The sequence below is a fragment of the Drosophila mauritiana genome, chromosome 3R (assembly GCF_004382145.1).
Source record: "Drosophila mauritiana strain mau12 chromosome 3R, ASM438214v1, whole genome shotgun sequence".
NCBI lineage: Eukaryota > Metazoa > Arthropoda > Insecta > Diptera > Drosophilidae > Drosophila > Drosophila mauritiana.
The window spans coordinates 12,465,967-12,486,871 of record NC_046670.1 but is presented as its reverse complement, the minus strand read 5'-3'; the positions used below and the strand labels follow the sequence as shown (position 1 = coordinate 12,486,871).

Below are 20,905 nucleotides of genomic sequence, written 5' to 3'. Positions count from 1 at the left end.
GTGGATGCAGGCGGCAAAGGCCAGTGACCCGCAATGACTCAACCTGGCCACATGGGAAGTTATGGGAAGTTATATGACCCAACGGCAGAAGTGGCCACAACCTTCAAACAACTTTCGTAAAACCCAGCGATCCGAGTCCGAAAATTCGCCAACACCTTTCCCGCCTTTCGCTCTTGGCCGAAAGCTGCATTGCTGCAGGTTAGTCAGCCATATCGGCCAAAACTCGACTTTCCAAAGTCGCCAAGGGAAAAACAAACTGCAAATGCAATCCTCGGCTAATAAGCCCACCGAATGCCACCTATGTGGATATTTCTTCTGTATTCCATTTCGCGGAGAGAGTGAACGTAATGATGCAAATTTTTGGCCAGGGCCAATGATGATTGTTATGATGCAATTGCCGGAGTCGAAATAACTGCAATTGTGGCGATCCTGCCACTGCCACACAATAAAGACGCTTACGGCCCCGTCTATTTTGCTAACTCGATTTGGGCAAACAGTGCGCCAAATTATTGTTATTATGCGGAAATGGCCGCAGAGATAGTAAACAGACCGGGGTTGGGGCAAAAAGTATCAAACTTCGAGCGCTTACGAAATTGGGCGCAGAAAATTGGCAGCCGACAATCGCAGCATCTCGTTCGCTCGCCCAGCAGACATACATATGTTTGGTCTTTTTAATGGCAAATTTGGCGATATTGCGATTTTGTTGCCTTTTTCATAGCTCGTTCATAGCCGATACAAATCAATCATTATACTTGCTGGCAGTGTAATTTGTACCCTTTGCTTGTTTTCACTTCCTATTAAATTATATTTGGCATTTAACGAAGCGAGGTGGGTGCACCACCAACTGCATCAGCTGCAATTGACATCAATTACACGACAGGCGACTCCCGGAGGGATCACGGGAACCAGGCAGCCAGGGACTCGACGGGAGCAGCCCGGAGGAACAGCCGAATAGCCTCCAGGCATCAGGCTCCGGCGAAAAAAGGCGCGGCATTGACAGCTTTTTGGGCCGCAATTTGATGCACGCCCGCTGTACTAACAACTAAAAATGCAGCCCAATCCCAAAAATCAGGAACATTCAGAAAAATAATATTTGAAAATTAATATTGCGGTACTCTTAACCGGTACACTTATAAATTTAGTGTCCTAAAAATCTGGGAAACAAATCACATCGAAACCATGAAACATAGAATGCTCCTCCTTTCTTGTTGTAATTTCTAATAGCCAAGTGCGTACACTCCCCAAATTTTCTCGCAGTGTACAGTCTCCAGCCTCCTCGACGTGATTGAGTAATTTCGATTGTCTTGTGGCAGAAGTTTATCAAGCCAAATAATATTAACGACATGCCCCGGCTGCTGTTGGCCAAAAGAAAGGCAAATAATGCAACAGCCGCACGTCATTTATGGGTGCAATGTGGTGGTTTCTTTTCGGTGGTTCAGCCAGTGGTGCTTGATAATTTTTCGGGTGTCGCTGGGGCAGGGTTTTTAATTATGTTGCTGCATGCGGACAGGCCAGAAAGTGCATTAAAATCCGAATATATTAAGCTGAGAGTCCGGTGGGGTCTTGAACTGTGGGCCAGCGTAAAATAAATTGGTTTTTACTCGCCGATGATTGCCAATCCCGGCAGCGAAGCAGGAAGCCCAGTGACCATGTGGCCGTTTTTCATCCATAAATCAAGGGAGATGCAGAAAGCGAGTTCTAAGAGCAGGCGCTTATGCTTAAAAACGAAGAACATATATTGATCGGCCCGAGGAAAGCTGATCCGTCTTATCGATGGATTCTTGCCGAAAACAGACATTCCCTTTGACATATTTTGAAGGCGGACTTATCAGTGTAACTCAATATAGCGTCGTTTAATCAACATTCTTGGGTAATTTTTGTGGATTTTTGGGAATTTTCGCCCTTTGCGGCTTATGCAATTGAACAGGATTGGAGATCATCGATACATGCTGTGCACTTTTTCACCAACTGCATGGGGTTTTCGGCTATCAAATTTCACCGAACCCCTATCTCAAAAATATACTTATATATGTATACACCACATGCCTTTTAAAGGCCCTTTAAAAACCATTAACCCGCTGCGGCGCAAATTAATGAAGTTAAGTGATCGAAGGGGTTGCGAGGCAGTCAAGAGATTGAAAGATACAAAACGGAGACACGCTTAACAACAGTAAATGTCAGCGCGGTACTTGCAGATGGGCTGGTAAAATTATTAATTAAATCATAAACTTAATAAATTTTGTTTTGGATTACCCCGGCACGCATGACGCATAGAGACTGCCAAAGTGCGAAAATGCCGCAATTAGCATGCTGCAAATCGCCAAACGCATTCGCCGCAAAAACACTTTCCCAATCATCAAAGTCATTCATATGCCTTTCAACCGAACGCGCGTGCAGCCAAATGTATCTGCAAGATACAAAGATACAGGCGCTCGCCGTTGATATATTAATGATGATTTCTCGTTTTTCGTTCGTGTCTATTTGAATTGCATGATTCAACACTCAGCATCGGCAGCAGCAGTAAACTGCAGCTAATGTGCCACTCCATATCTACTTACATTGGCCCCTATCTGTATCTGTGTATCTGTATCGGGCGGTATCTTTTGGCGTATCTGTATCATAAGATACTGCATCTCGTGCTCGTAGCTTTCGGCCGCTTAACAGGGGGCGTTACCTTTTGTAATCCAATTAACGAGAACTGAAGATCCCCCGTATATTTTCTCATTTATTGTATGTTTGCATAAACAATAATTATCCGATGGGAAAGGCAAACTGTGCGAACTTTTACTTCTGGCAATCGAGTGTGAAGTCTCAAGTACATGCAAAATTGTGCAATCCCCGGCAATTGCATCGCCAAGGTCGCTCTATAGATAGGATTGCTCAACGCCGATCAAAACGAATTATACTATCAACATAAACATGCCCCAAAATTGTCAATTTGAATTGGCGAGCGCTTCAAATTCGAATTTATCCCCCGCGGATATTTTTAGAGATCTCTAGACGAACGAAAGATCGTAATTACGAACTGATCATTATGACGATGATGATTGCGACGAACATCAGAGATCTCGTGAGGTGAGTCACACCTTTGGCAGAGTTCCCGTCGCCGTTGAGTGATTGCTCGTTTGAAGATTTATTCATGCCGCTATGCAAAATGCAAAATGAAAAACAAAAAACCCAAAAGAAATACGTTCGAGTGTATTTCTTCTGCGTTATTTACGTTCGCTGCGCGGGACATTTGACGCTAAATGCAATTTAAGACCAATAAAACAAAGCGTAAAACTCTCATTTGAATACACAGGCTCATTATGCATGCGGCGTCATATCGCCAGAACAGCAGGCAATTGCTCAAGCAACAACAAAAAAAAAAAAAACAAATCTAAAGGCCCACAATATTGCAAAAATCAAGAGCCGCATTTGCATACAAGGCTCCGTCAAAAGTCGGGGAGTGCCGTTCAATTCAGTTCTTGCAGCTCCCTCGAGGTGACAACGAATCCAGCGAATCGTCAGAGCTGGATTCGCGGGCATTGATGCCTGACACACTGACACTGACTGGTCTTAAGCGGGAAAAGACACTCACCAAAATTCTAGTCTAGTATTTTAGACAAAGCTAAAAAAAAATTCATGTAAGCGAATTTAATAACTTTTCTGAATTTTCCAGTTTCTCAAGGATCTGGTATTAGGTTCCATTTACTAGTCTGTATTTTACATGCTGGTTACAACCAAGTTAAGCAATATGGCAATTTATTTTGCCCAGTGTTATCCTCAAGCTTCAGCTGAAACTGACTGAATCTGAAGCCGAGGCTGCGCCTAATTGATTAATTGCAAAACAACAACGAAACACGATTTGCATTTGGATTTCGATTTTGATTTTCGATTTTGCCGTATGCTGTTTTATTTTTACCTTTAGAATGCAATTGGAACTGTCAATTTGCATTTAATTCGGCGAAAATAAATTGCCGCCTGACTCACGACTTGGCTCTGGGGCAGCCAGCGGTCGCAATTTGGCTTTAAACAGCAAGGCTGAGATTATACATTTCTGATATGTCGCAAAATCGCATTAAACAATTTACTGATATTGTGCGGATTTAAAAGCAATTTTCGGTGCAGCGATGGGGCGAGTGAATAAATTTCGATTTTCAATATTTAAATGCTAATTAAACGCACCGCTGGCCTAGGCCATTAATAATTTTATTTTTGAGCTGGCCATGAGCCGACCTTGCCATACAAAACACATGCAAGTGTCGCATAATGCCAGCGGGATTACATGGCCGGCGGACAAGCGGCTTACGACTTACATTGTAGTCAACCAGACGGAATGGACACCACCCCCCGGCACCCACCGCCGAATCAAAGGAGCACGCTGACCGGAGCGGCAACAAAGTGTCGATGTTAACATCAAGCCGGCGACAAAGTGAGGCAGATAACTGCGGTTTTTAATCAAATCAAATGCAACGCCAGCAGTGCCACAGTAATGTAATAGCAACGAGCGACCAACTACCAGAACACTGAGAGAAAGTGTTTGATTATTGTTATTATTTGGAAAGTGGTAAAATCTACTGCATGCCTTCTAACTAATTTGAGCTCCTGGTATAATGTGTCTGAAATATGTCAGATTATTGGAAATTCTTTTTCCTCATGTTTTATTCTGCAACTTTCTTCATCGATACTATTAGTCAATAACTTTTTTTGGCGTGCAAAAACCGAATGGAAAGTGTTAAAAAATTAATAATAATGCGGTGGCAATGTTTTTCACATGCCTGCACACGTTTCTTCCCGTTTTTAGTTTTGCATGCTGTGCTGTCAGGTAAATGAACTTATAATTGGCCATAGAGTGTATGCCTCAAATGTGTTGATGATGCGTTTTGCACCGCCATTGTGCAACAACGCGCCGATGTTGAAACGTTGAAAGTTACCAGGCGGTCTCTGCATACAGTCTCCTCACGGCAACAAAGTTGGCGTCGCCTTAAACAATTAAAATGCTGCAATTTTTCAGCACATTTCAGCGATTATCGCAGCTGCCACACAGAGCAAACAGAAAGTGATAAATATTCGCATATCGATGCGAGTATCTCGCCACGGTGAGATAACCCTCGTGCAACAAAAAAAGTAAGCACCAAAAGCCGAGTAGCCCGCCAAAACAAAAAAAAAATGCCAGGCTCTGCAGAAGCAAAAACTTGAGCAAATGATAATAAACTTTCACGCCCATTAATTGGCTTCGCATATGCACAGGCTCAATTACAGCAGCGGCAAACAAAGTAGTAGTCAATCATAACAGTGTAAACTAAACTAAACCAATTTTTAAGATAGCAAAAAATAAAAAAATTGGTGTTAAATAGGACTACCGGTGCCTAAAAGTATATTTTTCACTACATTTTTCTAAATAGATTCTATTGCGATAACTAGCGAGTCTATGGTACATACCGAGGCAGCTGTAATGCGTTGCCCATGACTGTAAATCTGTTTTATTTGCTGTTACCGCAACTGGCGCTGGCCACTTTTATAGCATGCAATTCGTCAGTGAAGTGCAGCAGCCTGGAAGCCTGCGAAATGCAGTGCCGCGTCGGAAAAAAGGTCATAAAAGAGCCTGGCAACGGACGGCGGGCAAACAAAAGTAAAAACACTTTCACTGCAACCTTGAGAGGCCGCCGCCTTGGCATGTTGTACATCTCTCCCAGATCTGTCAGCGAATTGACCACTGGACACTCGTTCAATTAACCGCATTTATTTTTGGACTTCTCGCCATTCGTCTGCTGCGTGAGTGATTTGGTTTCAAGTTCGATTATGCAAGCGGCCGGCAGAAAAAAGTTCTGTGCATGCAAAACAAAAGACTTAGGCAACGAACTCGTTTTGGCAGACTGCTGCAATCTCCACTGGTGCAGTTTATTTCAATGGACTAAATTAACAAAATCATATATCACTGGGCGCTTGGTCAGCTCTTTCGACCTCCCAGCTAGCAGCAGGAAGATGGAAGATGCCTCCAGCCGGTTTGCCGCTTGTTGTTGGCTTGATTTATGCCTTGCACCAAATGAAATGAATTGTGTAACCTTTTTTTCCCCATCCCCGCGGACGCGGAATGACTCGACTTCTCGGCCCTCAAAACAGTACAAGACACACACTCACACTGGGCGAGTTACCGCGAATTTTCTTGTTTTTTGGTCGTGGGCAGAAGCCGTTCCCGTTCCCGTTTTCCCCCTTTTGCGGAATCTGCAGATCCAACACTCGACTCGTATCCCACATCTGCATCTCCAGAAGGGCGGGGCCACGCAGATGTAGATGCTCCTTATCGCTGGCGGCGCATCGCGGGCACGTTGCGGCCATAAAGCAAATCAAATTGCAACAATTGTTGGTAATATGTTAATAAATTGTTGGCCCAGCAGCCTCACTTTCATTAAATTTTGCCCACTGCTCAGCTCCGAATGAGCTTCGCTTAAATCGAATTTATTACCCGGCGACCTGGTCAGAAATCCCTGGGATTCGATCGATGCGATTCGATTGTCATCGCCGCGGAGATGCCCGTTTGCGCATTTCATCAGCAGCGTTTGCTGACTAATTCTCAAGGCAATAGACATTCACTGGCATAAATATTTTGCAGTTTTCCAATAAATCATACAGACAGGAAAAATACGGATCTGAATTCTTTTCTAAATGTTATTGTTATATATGTATTATCATTTAATTTCTTTATAATACGGGTAATGATACCTAAAGTTGTGGATCAACTTTTAAAAGAAGTAATCCTTCAATAATTTGGGAGTAGCAAATTATTTATTTTCGTAGTTTTAGAATCAATAAAATTATCCGTTTTGTTAGTAGTTTTATTCGCAGTGCAGCAATTAACATTGCTAAATTGTGAGGCCCGCAATAGTAGTTTCGTTTCCAGAACTTCCCATCACCATTTACCAATTTATGTAATTACGAAAAATTATAGAAACCACATGTCGCTAATGGTTGCGATCGCTGGATCGATGGATTTGCTGTCGACCGCAAGTATTCTCATGCCCGTCAATAGCAGCAAGCAAAAACGGCTTTTTGAAGCAATCGCGGCAAACTTATGAGCATTAGCCGTGAGTTTGGCATTTTGGCCAAATACGGAGTTGGATTTGAGCGGCGATTTATGTGATTTGTGCAAGATTTTGGCAAATGCCGCCCGCCCGCCAATTGACTTGTTATTGTTGTGGCTTTTGTTATCGTAGTTGTTGTTGCGCTTTGGCCCCGCTAATACAAAACTTTATGGGCCAAATCGCATTTGTTCGCCCCAGAACCAAAGCGGCTTAAATGCAGCACAGTAGCTGGCTTTTGGTTGGCTTTTCTATTTGCGGGGAGCACTGTGGCAGCTGCCATAAACTTGGGCATTAATGCGATGTGGGCAGTTGGGAAATGAAAAGTTAACTCCGGCGGGGTCAAGGCGAAAAGTGTTGTAGTGTCCATCCACGGATCGCAGGCAATGTGCCGCCAGTCGCTCCTCGACCTTGATGTCCACGCACAACAACTTAATTCCTGCTAGCATTTTTTGAGCTGGCCAAACAAGCGTTGCTGATTTTCCACAATGGCTCCTCCAGCTCCTCCTCAAGCTGCTCCTCCACTCATTCTGTAATCCTGCAACCATGAATTATGCTCCACCGCGGCCACAAAAAACCATTTAACGAAATGAGCTGCGCGCAGGCACACACAGGCCATAATCATGGCCAGAACCTTGAAGTGCATTTTTAATGCCAGTGCTTGTCTGATAAGATTAAGTCATGAAAAAAAGGGCTGGGTCCTGCTCGTTGGTCGGTTGTTAGCACTGGGTCCAAACGCTGTCTGCGAAAGTACTTAGCCTAGGTCTCGAGTGCGTCTACATGACTCTCACTTTTCGAGCCAGAAAGGAGCACTTGGAAAAAATCCTTCAACTGATTTTGGTAATTTATAATCTATTCAAATACGATGGGTATTTTTAAACGACTATATTAAGTGATGTTTATATTTATATATTATAATGGTCTTGGTTGGCATTATAAATTACCCATAAAAAGTTTTCGATTTACTTAGTAATATTTTCTTAAGTATGGTATATTCTTACTAGTACATATCTGGATAATATTATTTATCTAAAGTATATAACCGAGCACTGGCTGCCATGGCCTTCGGTTTAAAGAACAAATGCTAGTATATAAAACAGTTCCTAATTATTTCGTATATCTTATTTCTCAACCGTATGGGTAACCACATTCCAAGGCGAACCAAAAACGGAGCACCGACAATGCCGTTAATGCATATTTAAATGTCGATTTTGCAAATTGTTGCTCGTTGTTGTTCAATTCCATTTCATTTCAATTATGTTGCGCAATGCGTTGAAACTGCGCGTACTTATAGTTGTTGTGTTCGTTGTTGCTTTAATGTTATTTTGGCCAAAAAGCGTCATTTGGCTTTTGTGGGCATGTTGTTGTTGACTTCGTTGTTTGTGTCTAGCTCTGGGCCCCAAAGCAAATTGTTTCCGCGTGTTGCAGCTTAATTGTCTTGAACAACATAATTCGCCTTCATTTGCAGGCAAAGTGCCCAAAAAACAATTTCGGTCAAACAATTTTTATGTAAGGTAATTTCAATTTGTTACCAAGTCGTGTGTCCGTTAGCCATGCGAATTCTCACCGGGCCAGACTTGGCCAAAACATAAAAGTAAAAGAGCAAGATATAAAAACCAATCGAGTGAAAGAAGCAACAATGAGGGAAAAAAAACAAATATTGCCAATTCATGCAGTTTAAAACATTTGTTCGACATTTCAAAGCCCCGACCGCCCCACAAAAGAAAGCCATTCATTGGCATTCGCATTCCCGCCTCCATTTCCACTGGCATTCCCATTCCAAGACCCATATCCACTGGACCGCAACCATAAAATGTCTTAATCAAGGCGAAAGAAGGTTGTTGACCTTGTCATGGAGCTGGGTTCCCCCACTCGCCAACTGGAGTGCGACTAAGCCAACTCCGCAGTTACAACTTTGTCTTGGCCAAGCAATTAACTTATTTTTGCAGCTGATGAAGACAAACTGTGCCAGCTGATTGCAATCGGCCAAAGCCACACAAGTTGGCATTTCAATTTGCCATTTGAATGGGTAAGCCAAGCCAACCAACTTACCAAGTCGGCCAATACAGTAATGTATCTTCATCAGCCATTGGGGGCCAGCACGTGCTGCCTGCCAGTAAAAAACCAAGTCCAAAGTGACTTGGCCTCAAGATTATGAGTCCCAGGCTTTGTTCTAGAGCCCCAGCTAATCGAATCGCATTTAAAGTGCTGACTAACCTGGCAACTGGGACATTCAAATGTATCTAACTGAATGAAATGAGTCGCAATGAAATGCGATGTATCCAGGCATTTGGAAAGCCCACGACTCCCCGGGCATAAATACCCTTAATAAGGGTATAATTGTTTTATAAGCGAATACGTAACTTTTCTATAGAAAAGATGAGTCACTGAACCGATTTGAGAAACTACAACTGGCTCGGATTTTCCCTTTTCTAATTACCCTTATATCATGACTATATTAGATATCATTTATATTCATTAAAATCCAAGTAATCAATATACAACTAATTTATGGTTAGCGTATTGAAAAATCTTAATTCCCAAGACCCCTTTCTTTCATGTTTACTTAGGTGCTTTTAACTCATGTTGTTATTGTTGTAGCTGGTTGCGATTTCCGCGAAATGTTTGCCATGATTCACTGAACAAGCTCCGAAAGACATGTTCAGCAAACTGGAGCGGGAAATGGATCTCAGCAATTGCGAAGAGAAAAGGGGTCGGGGAAGAATGGATATATCCATAATTTATATGTCGATTATGCACTCAAATGTACGATTTGATTTGCAACTGTCAATACGTTTCGGCCGACTGTCACTGTCCACTCTCGTGTGATGGAAAGTTGGCCAACAGTTGGTTTCCTTGTTAGGCTTTTTCCCAATATACGGCTGGCATTTGGTGAAACACATTTACTAATTGCACACAGCAGACGGCAGTTACAAGGAAAACTCATAAGCATTATCATTAACAATATTATTGTTGTTGTCATCAGCAGCGGCATCTCCAACTGCATCTGCATCTCTGCAACCTCTGCTGCTGCTGCTGGGGGGTAACATCATCAGCAAGCACAACAAACAAACAAACAAACGAACGGACGGACGAACGGACAGACTAACAAACGGACAAGCAAACCGACCGGCTCCACGGATCTGCCTGCGCATAATCAGCAAGGCATTTAATAATTTTAATGTTTATATATTTATATACTCGTACAATATTGTTCGTGGCATTGTTGCTCACCCACGCCGACTGTCGACCGAATGTCTGGGAAAGTTGCCCGTGTATGATGGCGTATTTTTGTTGATTTGTCGCGGGGTTTGTGTTAAGTGGCCATCATTAGTTAAATATGTGCATTTTTCTTTAAGGATTTTCGCCAAGTGAGAGAGATAAACGACTGAAATATGAGCAGCTCGTTAATGCTGATGCACTTTTTGCCGGCCTTGCAGTTGTTGCTGCTTTCAAATTGCCGTAATTCAGAGGTGACTCGAGATAGCTTTCCTTTTTAAACGCCTCTGTTGCAAAAAGGCTGCACAGCGAACAAATACATTCTAAAAACTTTAGCAGTAAATTTACCCCAATATATATATAAAGAAAAGCATTTAAATTTTGCACTTTCCATTGATGAAATAAAAGTAATGTCTTTTTATTACACTAAATTTATGATTCAATAAACTTTTTACTTTTATTACATTACAAAAATGGAAATAAAATGAATTTCTTTTCGCAGTTTATTTTTATACCATAATTACTTTTAAGTATTTGGTAAGCCGTTTCTTAATAACCATTATTAGTTATAAAAGCAAGTCTAGCTTTCTATTGGAGTCTATCATAATTAAACTGATACCATGCACTCGGTTTCCAAAATGGGTGGCTGAATAAAACGGCTTTGTTATTTTCCTATTAACACAAGATTTGCAATCACAGTTCAAACAAGAGCTCCAAATACCATTCTTCGTGACCGACTTTGCCCTCAGTGTACCGATTCACCCTTTTCCAGCATCCCGTTGCCTCCCCCGCAAATTGGCAGCTCATTGAAATGCATTTGCGGCAAGTTGCAGGAAATTGAGAGAAAATTAACCTGATTAGCGTGTGCTTGGCAACTTTCGTGTCACAGTGACTACTGTGCGGCGATAGCGGTACATTTGTATCGTTAGTGGGCCCAGTTCCGCCGGTCCAGTTCCCCCGAACTCCCCGCCGCCCGCCGCCCAACGTCCAAATACCATATCCACCGATTTTCCAATGCTTTCTGAGTCAGTGTGCCGGGCGAGATCATTAATCAAAGCCTGGCCGGCATCGGGACCACAGCACGGATACGTAATTTAGTAGCCATAAATAAAAGAAACTACGGACTGCGCGCTGCGAGTGAAATTGAAATGTTTAAGCGATGAGACAAATGCTCGACTTGATTTGGTCGAGCTTTTTCCGGCGCTGCGGCGCTGAAATTAATGACATTTCGCGTGTATTTGGATGTTGTTTATGAAAACAGCATTCAATTTGCATTAGCAATTGGCAATTGATTGATGGCAGCAACGAAAGTGGTTCGTTGGCACCCAAAAAGCGACCCACGCACTAGTTGTTTCCCCACTTTTTACACCCGTGAATGAAACAAAAGACTCTGGCAACGAACTTGAGCCATCGATAATCCATCGAACCATGCAATATGTTTTACTGATCTGCTTTATGGCCACAATAGAACATAAAATCCGAACTACCTGGCGGCTGGGCAATAAACATACCTTCCGTGCTCAAAAGGAGTGAAAGTCGCTTCCCCCGTTTACCGACGCGTTGTCAACTTGGTAACATCTTCGTGAAAATAGTAAAAATCCAAATTATTGCTGAAACCAAGAAAAAAAACGCCTGACAGACGGATATTATCGTGTTGCTTTGTAATTTCAATTAATGGACAAGAAATATAAAGTTTTTAAGGCCTCGCTGCGCTGGCATTTAATTAAAACATGTGATGGCATTTATGATGGGTGGGCGAGTGTGGCATGTCGTGCGTAATAAACAAAGGCAATGGCCATCGCAACAGCAGCAACATCAGCGAAACAGCAGCAACAGCAACATCAGCGCAGCAACTAAGGCAAGTGACAGCGGCGGTGAGAAAAAGTGTGAAAGAAAAGCCCCAGGCTCTGCGATCGCCGAGCTCCGGAATTTCTATAGAAGTGAAATTTCTGCCATGCCTTAGAAGAGTGTGAGTGTGTGTGAGAACCGCAAGGCAATTAATTTGTGAAAAATACCCTCGACTTTGGCTAAACAGAACTGGACTTGTGGCTGTATTGGTCATTTATAGATGAGAGTATAATTTATAATAATCAATGTTCAATGTTCAATGTTCCATATATCCTTAAAATTGTTTACTTTAAGTAATGTTTACTGGCAACTTTTTAAAACTCTGAAATATCAAGGGTACTCACTTTAAAATATGTTAAGAGGGGGTACACCCGCTTCGATCAGTTTTTTTTGGGTTTTTGGGGCTTTCCAGCAGCCGCTGAGTTGGTAGCAAAAAACATTTTATAAATTAGAGCAACACTTGCCGCGCTGCCAGTGGCTGTTTTTGTTGTTGTGCTGCTGTGTTTGTTGTTGTTATTCCAGGTGCTGTTGTTTCTACCGCTTAAGCTTGAGTTGTTGTTGTTGTTGATGTTGTAGTGGTTGTTGTAACCGCCGCACCTTGCATGCGAAAATCTTTTCACGCCTCGGGGCAGCCAACATGCGAAAAACTAATTTCGGTGCACACATCGTTTGTCTTGGCTCTCCATGCCGGAAGATGTTTCAATTTTGTGAAAAATCTCAACAATTAAATGGTTCAGGTGGCCCGATTTCTACTCTGTAATCTCAGTGGCCGCCTTAGCCACACAGAGAGAAAAAGTCAACACTAATGATGATGGATTACGATTTAATTCACTTGAAGAGACTTTACCGAGTCTTGTTAGCTTAATTGCTATCGTTTTAATATTTTCAAATAACTATTTTTGCTATTTTATTAACAAAATTAATGCTAGATACTGGAGGACATTGGCTTTAGAAAAAACATAAAAAATAATACACAATATTACGTGTGTATTTTACTTCACAGCCGTTCAATGGACATTAATTTTAAATTGATTTTTGTTTATCGACCGATCGTCGCGATGACATCATTTCAATATTACATTGAGCTTCGCAGCCTATGCATAATTTGTCTGAAAATGGTCAGCAGACATATGGCCATTATAGCTGGACATAAATCTTGGGATTTGTGGGATTGTCAGTGGCCGGTCGCTGACAAATCAATCAATTCGGGGACAGATCGAATCGAAAAGTTGCCAGTTCGGCTGGGCCAGATTAGAAGCTTGTTTTCGTCACGCTCGACGGCGTTTTCCGAGCAAGTAAATGTGCATGCAGTTTCCAGATGCCAGTTCCCAGTGGCCAATTGCCAACAGTGGGCCACACGGTCTCGAGATTAATTGATGGATTTGCCTAAATAAAGAAAACATAAACATGGAGCGGCGGTAGTAGTACGCGAAACGAAAAACGCTTTTCCAGCAGGTGAAATTTCCATCATTATTAATGATGATGACTCTTTGCGCTGGCGCAAATATTTGACCAACACTAGAAAACCAAGCCAAAAGCCAGATGTGTAAACTGACCCACAAAAGCCCAGCTCACCGAGCTTACCAAGACTCCCAACTCCCCAGTTGGGCAGTTTCCCAAGCGTTTAATGAAAATGCACCACCAGCGCCCTGCGGCGACCCAAATAGCAAAAAAAAAAAAAGTGAGAAAAATATGGAGAAAAAGAAAAACCTGGGCGCCATAATTCAGCAAATGGCCAACACACTTGTGCAATTTCATAAAACATTTTAGCCCAGTGGCCACAAAATAAAAAGCGCAGTTGCCACACATTTCCGCGTAATCATCATAATTTTTCGTGTTTTTCATTTTTATGAATCTGTTGATTTAATGCAATCGAGATCCCTGAAAGGAAATACCATTTGGCCAGCCGCATAAAATGGCACATTAAAACACATTTCAATTTGGACAACGGATTGATGACGATGGCTTTATTTCCCCAGCCCGAATTCTTGATTAATGCCGCCGATGCGAGACGAGACGATCAGTTATCGCAGAATTATTATGTAACTTTTGGCATACTCAAGTGATTTATGGCCCGTGGCATTGGCCATCGGTCATGGAGCCCGATGATCTCTTGCTCTTGGCTTCGTTTTCAACTATGCCAGCCGCCGCAACTTCCTGTCCATGGACGCCAGATCCAAGCGGTCCATGTGTCCAGCTGTCCAGTTCGTCCGTCTTTTGAGGAGAACTTTTCACATGCGGGACGATGGCGCGATGATGGCTTGAACTTTTGGGGGCGCAAAGTCGCAGCCATTTATTATCGGCGGTAAAAGTTTTTTTTTTTTTGCGGGCTGAAACATTTTACAGTTGTGTGTCATGAACTTTAATGTTGTTGCTATTACAAAAGCGGCTGTGGGTTGTTGTAGGTGTTCGCCTGGCGCTGTTGCTCCATGCACTTTTCCAATGCGCCTGCCAATATGTTTAAATGTGAGCAGTTCATGGGAACAGCGCACGAGAAAGTCGTTGATTTAGGTGTCTGATGGGGTCACCCGCGAAGAGAAATAAAGACCAAGCTGGAAAAAAGCAGATCCTTAGTCTGACATTTCTGGGTTAATGCGACAATTCGCGGCCATATGACCCCAAGTGTCAGTGGCTGCAATTAAGCGCACGTTTAATAACTCAATTGGAGTTGCCAAATTCCCAAATGACCCTCGTCAAACGTGCTGCTCGATTGATGGACCCCCATTATTAATTGCCGCCTTTTATGAAAGTGTAAGCCCAGTCAAAGCACGACAATTACCGGCTTTGGCTTTTTAGCTTTATTGCCGCAGCGTGTGAACATGATCACAGCCGCAAAACGCTGCTCACCGCAACTACAACTTTGCGATCTTAATTCAAAATAGTGTTCGCGAAAATAATTTAATACGAGCGTAAATGCCCTTTGAGATTTTTTAAAATGTGGAACGGTTTAGATGGGGAAAAAAAGAAGCATTTAACAATTCTTGTTCCATCTAGAACTAGAAAGTTCAATGAAAAAACAGCTGAACAATCCACAGCAAACCCTGTTCAATAGTTTTTTTAATAACAAAACATTCAAATATGCACTACTTTTTGAGTTTTCTTGGGTAATGCACATATTTTTAAAAATATTTTAAACATTTCTTAGGCGAGCAGTGCTGTCGAATATATTTTGAATAGCATGGATAGTAAGTAACCTAATTAACTTTCTTCATCTTTTCTTTCCCCCAGCATCCCGAACCTCCGACAGTGGTTTCCACCATCTTTTCCTAGTGTATGGATCACCTCAGTCACAAAGCAACTAAAACAGCGACTAAATTTCTCACAGGTTTGTAATTTAAGCGACCCACAACAACTGGCGACTACAACATATATCTACATATCCGTACCCACGACGACGGCAAACTGCGGGATCACCACAAACTAATTGCAAGGCTTAAATGCGATACTTTTATGCATTTTAAATATTTCAATTAGTCGGCGCACAGAGTGCAGACGGCACTGGGAATGAGATTGAAAACTAAAAACCGAAACCGAAATGGAAATGGAAATGGAAACGAATGCCCGGGCAAGCAAGCGGCTGAAATGGCAGAAAGAAAGTGCAAAAAGCGTGGGGCGCCAGTGAATAAAGTAAAAAGTGTTTACACGATCGCAAAAGCGAGGTCCGTTTGCTTAACCCCTTGCCGAGTGAATATTGGCAAATTTATGAACTTTAAGCTGCATTTATGCGTGCGGCTTATAAGCAATAAAGGTAACTTAGTGCCAACAATGTCATAAAGGCCGCTGTCACATAAACAACGACGGCAATGCCAACAACAATGGCCAGTCCGGCGGAATCAATATATGAATTTATATGCAAAAGCCAAAAAAGCGTAGCATCGCCAAAAGCGAAAACAAAATTAATAATCACAAGAATTTCACTTTTCACGCAACGACAGCAACAGCAGCAGCAGCAGCGGCGGCAACAACATCATCATTGGCAACGTCTGCCTTGTCACCCACAAATAAACCGAAACCAAACCAATCTTAGCTCAGCTATGTGAGGTTTGAATACTCTTTTTTTGAAATATTTACAAAGATTGTTTCGGATAAAAATTCCATTTAATGCATTATTTCAACTATTAGGTCTTATTTTGTTTATGCACATAACATGTAGATTTAGGAGACTCGTTTCAATTACACATTCATGTTTGTTTCATACTCTCAAAATAAGTGATTTTTAGTTTGATAAAATAGTGTTTACATATTTGATTTTTTATAAACTAGGACTGAATATTTTTGTCCGAATATGCAATGTGATTCAACTAGGCAGCAATACATTTTAAAGGTTCAGTTTCATAAAATACTCATTAATAATAATTTGCAATAAGTTCGTTATTCGACCTTTGAACATCTCAGCACCCAAGAAATAGAATTTTTCATGTTGTAAGATATTCTCAACGTACTCCTATCGAGGGTATTGAACAGCTGGCCAAGTGAAGCGCTGGGAATACAGTTGCATAAATTTATTGAAATTTGCATTTCGCTTTTCGACATTTTTTTGCGGCTGATGTTGCTGCTGCATTTTCTGCACTGCCGAGGTTTGGCCTATAAAAAATATGGCATCGATTGATCGCAACGCAAGATATTTCAATTAGCGTAAATACATTTTTGTCGTTGTTGGAACAGGACAATCGGATGGACGGACAGACGGATGGTAGGGGACACGCACAGCGCTCCATGAAAGAGAAATCGATGATGTTCGGAAACGGACAGACGACCCAATCGACCCAGTCGGAGATACATTTTCGTGCCGTCCGATGCGTAGATTAACTTATGGTCGTGCCGCTGTTAATAATGGCCACTGATAACGAGCCAGCGATCTATGCAAATTTCGCTACTCGTTAGCCAGAGACAAATATAGGCAGGCACTCGATTAGGAATAGGAGCGTGTGGGGGTGGGTTTGTCAGCGATTTCTTCCCAGGATCGGTAGGTTTCGTTTACATATATAAATATATACAATTCGGTACAGGTGCTGCATACAGGTTTAACTAGGGATCTTCTGGCGTAATGGTCACGTGCATCTGCTTCACACCTCGCAGGATCACTATATCTAGGGTTTTACTATTATCAGCCAAGGCATCGTAGACATCCGATGAGTTCTTGATCTCCTTCTTGTTTATGTGGGTCACTATGTCTCCGGGTTGGAGTCCACCACTAAAAAGGAGGTAGAGCAAAAAAGCACGTTGTAATGGAAAATGCTGGTTGATTGATAGGTTAACCATTTAGGTATTGACCCACCTGTGCGCCGGTGACCCAACGATAACCTTCCACACGAGCACGCCGTGCGTTAAGTTGTTGGGCATGTTTTGGCTTCGTGACTTGAGCTCGAACAGAATATCCGGTGTGAGCGTCAGCATGGTGATGCCCATGTACCGCTTGACCGGATAGCCGGTCTTGTAGGCCGAGCCCTTCTTTCGTTTCTCGGCCGCCCGCTCCAGAAACACCTTTACATAGTCAATGGGTATTGCGAAGCTAATGCCAGCCGTCACCTTCATCGAGTTAACTCCAATAGCCTCGCCATCCAGATTGACCAAGGGACCGCCGGAGTTGCCAAACGTAATCGCAGCATCCGTTTGCAGGTAGTTGATGTCCCTGTTTCGAAGGCCAAGTTCTTGAGATGCCCGCTGGGTGGAACTGATTACTCCTGCGGTCACCGTATTGCTTAGGGCCAGCGGACTGCCCAAGGCCACAACCCACTCGCCGGATCGCAGGGTACTGCTCTTGCCAAGCCGCATCACCGAAAGATTGTTCACCTGTAAGATTGGATTTATAGATATGCATATAGGACTTGCCCTGCTTAGAAATTCACTGTACGCTTACCTGTATGCGCAAAGTCGCCAGATCGGATGTCTGATCCACGTCCTCGATGGTGGCGGGAAAAGTCCTGCCGTCGGATAGCCTCACCTGAACCATTGTGTGTGGTTTGTTGATCACCACATGGGCGTTGGTAAGGATGAGACCGTTCTGCTCAATGATGAAGCCGGAACCATTCGATGCCGTAATCGGTTGGCCGCTGAAGTAGTCAAAGTGGCGTGTGTCCTTGATCTCAATGTAGACCACCGAATCCGCACAACCTGCCACCACATCAGCTATAAAGTTGAAGTCCCGTCGACGACCGGTCATCTTGGAAGCGGCTATCGTTGGCGTTAAGTCCTCCCGCTGGATGATCGCCGCACTGACCGCAGCGCCCAGGGAGAAGGGCACAAAGAATCGAACCAATCGTCTCCAGCCTTTTTCTTTTTGTTCACCATTTTGCTGATATTGCCCACTGTTACCATTGCTGTTTGGATCGACTCCTTTGATCGCTAGTTGACTGCTCTTCCGATTGCCTGCTTGACTGTGTAACACCGGGGAGGCAATGCAGCGTTTGAAGATCACTTCCAAGCGGTGGGAACCGCGAAAAGCCATGGGTTTATGTGATTGCTCGGCGTTTGTTATTGTTATTTAATTTATCACTTCTCAGCTGGCAGCTGATTTCAATTTGGCACTCTGCCACAAAAGCTGCCTGCTGCGACACCCTCGACTAACGATAGGCGATAGGCAATGCAAACAGCTGTTGGCCGCGATGCTTCTTCTTCGCATCAGGGGTGGCTAATCGTCTGCTTATCACGGGAATTTGGCTATTGTACATTTAGCTATAATTCAAAGGGCTTTTAAAATTTCAGCTGCTTTCATAATATTGCTTATTAAAAGCCTGCTATTGTGCAAATGACATTTTGATATTTCTTTAAATCATAATTTCATATGATGTTAATGTCTCTCGTTTGAAAGTACTTATTTTAGCTATTCAGCTATAGACTCCAACTAAAAACGACAGCAAAGCCATCAGCTGTTGCTGCTGCTTCTTCTTCTTCCTACCAACACATTTCGCTTTGCATAACAGTTTGAATCAATTGTTTAGTAAAAATAAATCAATTAAAATGTCGAAGGCAGCGGGTAAGCTGAAGTCCCTGAAGAAGACGGTGGAACGTGTGACGCACACGAGCAAACTGAAGACGAATATACCTGCGGGAATGGCTGCTGCAGGTCCGCCATTGGGACCGATGTTGGGACAGGTGAGTTAGCCGGCTCTAAATCTAAAATGTGTATATAATTTTGTTCTTAACCACACGCAGAGAGCGATTAATATTGCCGCCTTTTGCAAGGACTTCAATGCCAAGACCGCGGAAATGAAAGAGGGCGTACCGCTGCCGTGCAGGATTTCCGTAAACAGCGATCGCAGCTACGACTTGGTTATCCACCATCCGCCGGCCACATTTTTCCTGAAGCAAGCGGCGGGCATACAAAGAGGCACCATGACTCCTGGCAAGGAGGTTGCCGGTATGATCACCCTCAAGCATTTGTACGAGATTGCAGCCATTAAGATTCAGGACCCGCCCAATGTACTTCTTACCATGCAGGTCGGTATTCCGAAAAGTTTGAGGTATAAATCCGACTTAAGTTTATGCCTCGTTTCTTAGCAAATGTGTGAGATGCTCATCAGCATTGCCCGGACCTGTGGCATAAAAGTGGTCAGGGAAATAGATCCTGCGGCCTATGGCGAGTTCCTGGAGGAGCGCAAGCTAATTGTGGAGCAGCAACGGCGCGAGTTGCAGGAGAAGCGGGAAGCAAAGATGTTGCGCACGGGCTAGGCTTGCTTATTTGCACTGTGCTTTTAATTGTTTAAAATACATTTATACTTAAAGCGTAAGTCTTATTCTATGCCAATGCGTTTGCGGTCCTTGGCGGCGTTCTTCTTGCGTCGCTTTTCCATGTGCTTGTTGAGTTTTCCAGTGTTTTTCAGCTTCTCGAATTGGGCCACAAGTTCCTTAGCTCGACGCTCCTCTGTCGGGAAAAAACACAATTAAAACTTGAATTTGCTCTAGATCAGAAACGTACTCTTTGTCAGATAATGAGGTTGTTGCCCCAGATCATATTTCTTCTGAATGACAGAGCGCTCCTTTTTCAGTTGCTTCTGTTTGGTGTGCCACTTCTTGTCCTCCACATTTTTATTGATAAGTCGCTGCATGGTGTCCTTTATATTGTGCTTCTCCGCCTCATCCTCCACCTCGTCCAGTTTCTTCTTCAGCTGACCAACTTCCTTTGCTCGAATCTGGGAGACAAACTGGTAGTTTTTCTTGAAGGTTTCTGCACTATATGTTCCGGATTTCTCGTCAAATCTTGGATCTCTGAGTTCAACATTTTTTTTCCGCTCCACTCGGTGCTCGGCGCCCAAAAATGGAACCTGTCGTCTGGTGGTCATTTCACGAGGTCGGTTTTTGTTTAGCCGCTTGAGGTCGGTTTTGGCCTTTGGTTTTTGGGGCTTAGAACTCTTGCCACCGAGCACAGCCTCTTTGTATACCTTGGCGCCCAGCTCCTCTTTTAGTTTCATTATCTCCTCGAACGTCATTCCTTTGAGATCTTCGCGAATGGCATTCTAAAAGGAAGTTTTTGCATATGTAAACCATATTTCTGTATAGTTGTATTACTTGTACCTGAGTTTCGTTGTCATCGCTAGCCTCGTGCTCGGAAGCTGAAGAGGATTCACTGGGAGAGGACATAATTGTTTTAGTTTTCGTTAAAAATTTTATTTATTTACTTTTTATGAAATTCACGTGTGATTGTTTGGGTTACAAACAGCTGACTGCTGGGCCCGATAACGATAGGTTACTATAAGCACTGCGATACACGTTAGCCAGCACTAAATTTACTGAACCGCTTTATTTGAATTTAAGAAGCTTCAGATTTTGGCATTTTT

At 43.0% G+C, this 20,905-nt stretch overlaps 3 protein-coding genes across 3 annotated transcripts; 1 reads left to right on the top strand and 2 right to left on the bottom strand.

The window, feature by feature from the left end:
* Positions 1–16,688: 16,688 nt before the first annotated feature.
* LOC117142372 (serine protease HTRA2, mitochondrial) lies at positions 16,689–18,783 on the bottom strand. Its single transcript, XM_033306302.1, has 3 exons — positions 17,989–18,783; positions 17,407–17,921; positions 16,689–17,322 (listed from the first exon to the last, which is right to left on the bottom strand). The coding sequence occupies exons 1-3, from the start codon at positions 18,574–18,576 to the stop codon at positions 17,157–17,159; spliced, it is 1,269 nt and encodes a 422-aa protein (XP_033162193.1). The 5' UTR covers positions 18,577–18,783; the 3' UTR covers positions 16,689–17,156.
* Positions 18,784–18,992: 209 nt separating this feature from the next.
* On the top strand, positions 18,993–19,858 carry LOC117142376 (39S ribosomal protein L11, mitochondrial). The gene is made up of 3 exons (XM_033306305.1): positions 18,993–19,223; positions 19,284–19,568; positions 19,629–19,858. The coding sequence occupies exons 1-3, from the start codon at positions 19,089–19,091 to the stop codon at positions 19,797–19,799; spliced, it is 591 nt and encodes a 196-aa protein (XP_033162196.1). The 5' UTR covers positions 18,993–19,088; the 3' UTR covers positions 19,800–19,858.
* Positions 19,797–20,794, bottom strand: LOC117142374 (ribosomal RNA processing protein 36 homolog). Its single transcript, XM_033306304.1, has 3 exons — positions 20,643–20,794; positions 20,047–20,584; positions 19,797–19,992 (listed from the first exon to the last, which is right to left on the bottom strand). The coding sequence occupies exons 1-3, from the start codon at positions 20,706–20,708 to the stop codon at positions 19,862–19,864; spliced, it is 735 nt and encodes a 244-aa protein (XP_033162195.1). The 5' UTR covers positions 20,709–20,794; the 3' UTR covers positions 19,797–19,861.
* Between the last annotated feature and the right edge of the window lie 111 nt (positions 20,795–20,905).

What these genes read in the sequence shown, in the direction of transcription:
- LOC117142372 (XM_033306302.1), bottom strand. Translation starts at nt 18,576, where the DNA reads ATGGCTTTTCGCGGTTCCCACCGCTTGGAAGTGATCTTCAAACGCTGC. An exon ending in TGGCGACTTTGCGCATACAG is followed by an intron (nt 17,922 to 17,988) that starts GTAAGCGTACAG and finishes CCAATCTTACAG; the next exon opens with GTGAACAATCTTTCGGTGAT. An exon ending in GTTGGGTCACCGGCGCACAG is followed by an intron (nt 17,323 to 17,406) that starts GTGGGTCAATAC and finishes CCTCCTTTTTAG; the next exon opens with TGGTGGACTCCAACCCGGAG.
- LOC117142376 (XM_033306305.1), top strand. Translation starts at nt 19,089, where the DNA reads ATGTCGAAGGCAGCGGGTAAGCTGAAGTCCCTGAAGAAGACGGTGGAA. An exon ending in TGGGACCGATGTTGGGACAG is followed by an intron (nt 19,224 to 19,283) that starts GTGAGTTAGCCG and finishes AACCACACGCAG; the next exon opens with AGAGCGATTAATATTGCCGC. An exon ending in ATGTACTTCTTACCATGCAG is followed by an intron (nt 19,569 to 19,628) that starts GTCGGTATTCCG and finishes CTCGTTTCTTAG; the next exon opens with CAAATGTGTGAGATGCTCAT.
- LOC117142374 (XM_033306304.1), bottom strand. Translation starts at nt 20,708, where the DNA reads ATGTCCTCTCCCAGTGAATCCTCTTCAGCTTCCGAGCACGAGGCTAGC. An exon ending in GCGATGACAACGAAACTCAG is followed by an intron (nt 20,585 to 20,642) that starts GTACAAGTAATA and finishes ACTTCCTTTTAG; the next exon opens with AATGCCATTCGCGAAGATCT. An exon ending in ACCTCATTATCTGACAAAGA is followed by an intron (nt 19,993 to 20,046) that starts GTACGTTTCTGA and finishes TTTTCCCGACAG; the next exon opens with AGGAGCGTCGAGCTAAGGAA.